The 4,792-nt window shown below is 40.9% G+C and overlaps 1 gene segment (V, D, J or C); it reads left to right on the top strand.

The window, feature by feature from the left end:
- The first annotated feature begins 835 nt into the window (after positions 1 to 835).
- Positions 836 to 1,333, top strand: LOC103749700. The segment is given in 2 exon segments: positions 836 to 890; positions 1,014 to 1,333. Coding segments are annotated over 2 exon segments (375 nt in total).
- The last annotated feature ends 3,459 nt before the right edge of the window (positions 1,334 to 4,792 follow it).

A 4,792-nucleotide genomic window follows, 5' to 3' on the forward strand; every position in this document is an offset into this window, starting at 1 on the left:
ATCAAGAGGAAAGCGCACAGGGAGAAATTAAGGTGGTATACGGCTGGACAGTGCTCCAGCAGCAGAGGCCCATAGAGACATGGAGAAGCCCGTGGGGCCAGACCCACCTTCCTCCAGGCGCAGGGCGGAGAAGCCTGTGGACCTGCCCTGCCATTCCGGGAGTGCTCGCAGGGACCCCGAGTTGCCAGCGCTCCCCACGCCAGGGAGCCCAGAGCACGTGCACTATAATAAGGGTGTGTTATGAGTACTGGAAATTGAACCTGGGTCCTCTGTAATTGCAACCAGTGCTCTGAGTCATCTCTGCAGACCTCTTCACTACTTTCTAATTTTACTCAAAAAGTAGACTGGAACCCGAGCAAACAAGAATCATTTTGTGCTGATTTTCCACATGCTGCAGAGAAAGGAGCAAATAAGATTTCCTCAGATTTCTGGGACTGTTTCAGAGGACATTCCACTGTCCTTGATAGACATGTGGCAGAAAATCAGATAAAGGAATAGGAAGTATTAATACCTTAAATAAACAAAAATTCTATAAACATAATTTTGAAAGTTCCTAATTAATCATAGGATTAGATATTGAAGCTGTGCTTTGTCCCACAGAGAGGAACATGCTCTCCACAGAAAAACTTGTGTTGCTGTCTGCCTTGAACACCTGCAGAACACTTGGCCTTGGCCTGTCTTGAGTCTTAGGGATGAGCTTAACCAAATCCTGCAGCTGTGTTAAACCCTGCCAGTTTCAGCTGATTTGCATGTGATCTGGACCCACATCACTGCCCTCTGGACATATAATAGTATGTTTACACTAAGAAGGAGTTAGTTCCAATAAGGACACAGCATGGACATGAGGGACCCCTCTCAGCTCCTGGGGCTTTTGCTGCTCTGGTTTTCAGGTAAGGAAGGGAAACATAGGAAAACACTTTTGTCCAGTGTGGCCAGTGCTGTGTGGCTTTCTAAGAGACTAATCGTGTAACGATATTATTCAGTATATATTTTTCGTATGTTTCTCCTCTCAGGTATGAGATGTGACATCCTAATGACTCAGTCTCCATCCTTGCTGTCTGCATCCCTGGGAGACAGAGTCACTATCAACTGCAAGGCCAGTGAGAACATTAATAGTTGGTTAGCTTGGTATCAGCAGAAACCAGGGGAAGCTCCTAAACTCCTGATCTATGGTGCATCCAATCTGCAAACTGGGATCCCATCAAGGTTCAGTTGCAGTGGATCTGGTACAGATTATACTCTCACCATCAACAAACTGGAGTCTGAAGACATTGCCACTTACGTCTGTCAGCAGGGTAGTAACTCTCCTACAGTGATTCAAGTCGTAACATAAACCTCCCAGGGAAGCAGAAGTGCAAGGCTGTGCTACCCAGCTGCTCCAGGCTGTGTATGCATCTGCACCTTCTCCAAATGATGCCAACTTTGGAATGTGTCTGGGAGGTTTTGAAGAAAAGAGTCAGACCGTCTGCTCTGCAACCAAATCTCTTTCTTCCTTTTTAGTTTCAGAAGCACAAACTGGATAATATCTCTCCTTATTTAATAAATGATTCAGATCCTAACATATGAGGCACCTAGTTTTGATATAATTTTTACTCATACCCTCATTTGAAAAAAATGGAAGTCCATGTAATCATTAATTTTGGAATTACTTTTGAATGCCTTAATGCAGGTAATTGTTGTCTAACCTACTGTTGTTAACTGTGCTGTAAGGAAAACCTATAGTACAAATCAGGGCTCTTTGAAGCTCCCATAGAGCACACCTGCTTTATACCTCATACCCTGTTATCTTCAGATAGATTTGGGAACTCCAGGTTTTGGTTCCTGATGCTCTCAGCTCCCTTAGGGAGCTACCTGATGATTTTTTTTCTTTACCTCTTTCTGAGTATCTGATTTCTAAACCTCATGTATGGTCCCACACATGAGTAAATCTATAGAAAAATCATGTAAATGGACTCTAATCTATGTTTGTGCAGCCTTATACTTTAATAATGTACCCTGCATATTAAGTATAGCAAAGCTCTCTTTACAATGATGCTACCTCCTGCCAGTTTCCCTAGTTCCATGCTGGGTTTTTTTCCTGATTGATCAGTCCCAACCTTAAGCAAAACAGTTGGCAACTGACTACTAATGGGTAAGGGAGAGTTGATATTGTTTAAGGCAATGACTCTAGATAAGTTGATTTGACTCCAGGTGATTAACTTGCACTGAGAACAACTGAGTACAAAAGCCAAAAGCTATTTATCTTAATATATAAGGCAAAATGCACAAAATGTGGTTGGGTCATCGGAGATGGTGATGGGGGAGATGATTAAGATATTTTGTATGAGATGCACCAAAATTCAATAAAAACATACATAAAACATAATATCATGCTATATATTTTTTTTAATTTTATTTTATTCAGGGTTTCCTTGTAACTGCAGCTGGCCTGGAACACACTATGTAAACCAGGCTGGAATTATACTCACAGACATCAACCTGCCTCTGCCTCCCAAATGCTGGGATTAAAGGCATGTGACACCACAGCTAATATGATGTTATCTTTAACCAAACCTGCTATAATATTCATAATTGAGAAATTTCTGCCTTCCCTAAGGCTAGTATATGCTCAAAAAACTGATTATCATATGGAATTCAAACAATTTACTCAGCTCATTTAATCCTGAGCATTTGCACTGCCCTAAGTAAATAGGAAGGAGTTTTATGAGAGGCAGAATTGAATTGTGTCTGAGCCAGAAAAAACTGTGACCTCCTTGAGGGTTGAGAGACACAGGAGCAAGAGTATGTCTGGAGAATAAAAGAGCATGGCTGTTCTCTGCAGAAAGTGTTTCAACACAGAGGGTTATGAGGCATCTTTAGTCATGTTCTTCCTCTTGCAAGTCAATGGTGACAGAGCCATTCTGAAAGAAAATCCCTGTCAGAGCCCTCCTATTTGAGTCCAGCTAAAGCATCACATTGATGGTAATTGGTATGGTTGGCAAAGTGAAGTTACTGATGTTTATGATGGAGAGGATGGAACAATTAATAGATGTAAGGATAAATATTCTTTTAAAAATTTTTATTAAATTTTGAAGTGCTTCATACATTAGATCTTATTCAAATTTCAACCTCCTACCCCATCCCCCACCCCAGCATAATGCTTCCACTGGATTTTATGCATTATGTCATATATATTAAGTCCTCTTATGTAAAGTGTTTGTACTCAGACGTCCCTTGGTGCGCATTAATCTACTGGAATCTAGCCAGCCTATCTGGGGACATTCCCTCACCCAGCAGTAAACAGTTGCCAATAGTTCCTCAGCTAGGGTTGGGACTTACTGCCCATTTCCCTTGTTCAATACTTGGTATTTTGTCTGATTGAGTAGGGCTTTTGTACCTGCTCTAACCCTTGTTGGAAGTTCAATGAGCATTTTCCCAATAATCCAAAAGACTCTGTTTATTTTATTTTATATTTTTATTTCATGTGTATGTGTGCATTGCCTGCCTGTAAGTAAGTGAACCCTTGTCGTTCAATGCCCATGGAGGTCAGAAGAGGCTGTTGGATCCCTTGGGACTGGAGTTACGAACAGTTATTAGCTATGTGGGTTATGGGATTCGAACCTGGATCTTCTGCAAGAACAACCAGTGTTCTTAACCACTGAGCTATCTCTCCAGCCCCTAGCCTCTGTTTTCTTATGCTTATGCATCAACTTTGGCTTTTACAATCTTTCTATCCATTCTTCCACAATGTATCCTGAGCCATGGTTGGGTAAGGTTTAATATAGGAGCTCAATTCAGGTACACACATTCTGCAGTCTCTTATTCTCTAAAACTTAGCCAGTGTGGCCTTCTGTATGAATCATGCTGTGTTGCGTGAGTAAGCTTTACTGGTAAGAGTTAAGGTATACATTTGTATTTTCTTCTATTCCCTGCTCTGCCATGTTCCATGAGTCTTAGGTAGAGGTTCCGCTGTAGATTTGTTGCTTAGTGTTTGGCATCTCTCAGACATATATTCTATTCTCTGTGACCAGTTGTGGAACTCAGTTATAACCCCCATCTCTTGTAAAAAGAAGCTTCTTTGATGAGTGATGCACAACATACTCCAGTATAGGACAAAAAGGACACATATTCATATTCCAATTCTGGGATGCTAAGAATATATGAAAATGTACCTTAGAATCTAAATTAAGCATATTCAGGATGTAAAATTTCCCTGTATTAAACCAGTATGGCTGAATATGATCATGTGTCTTTATAAGAGAATGAACAAGAGAGTTTGTCACAGAAAGAATAGGGGGTTATAGTTTGAACAATGAAGGCAGAGATGGAATGATATGGGAAAATAAAAGGGGAGCTGCAGTCTCCACGAGCTTGAAGAAATAAGGGAAAGATATTTTTCTAAACTGTCTCATTGAGGTTTTTGTTCTGTTTTGTTTCCTTTTTGAACTGCAGTTTTGCAAATTTCAACAATGTACTTAGATATCCTCATCTGAAACATGATTACTCTCCCCTGCCTAGTGCATTCACACACACAACACACACACACACACACACACACACACTATATATTAAACACTCTTATTATCCACTGTGAATTTCAGACAGAGAAAGAGGCATATCATGTGTAATATGTATATATGTGTCTCCAAATGTCCCTTAGTGTAGTTCCTTCAGGACTCTTCACATATGAAGAGCGAAGAGACGGACCTCATGCATCCTACTTCATCATTCTCCACATTATTCACTTTGATAGAGTTTGTCACAGAACCTAGGGCCAGGACAGTAGGCAAAGAACTTCCTGGCTTTGCTCCCC

The sequence above is a fragment of the Nannospalax galili genome, unplaced genomic scaffold (genome assembly GCF_000622305.1).
Source record: "Nannospalax galili isolate Female #2095 unplaced genomic scaffold, S.galili_v1.0 scaffold3227, whole genome shotgun sequence".
Classification (NCBI taxonomy): Eukaryota; Metazoa; Chordata; class Mammalia; order Rodentia; family Spalacidae; genus Nannospalax; species Nannospalax galili.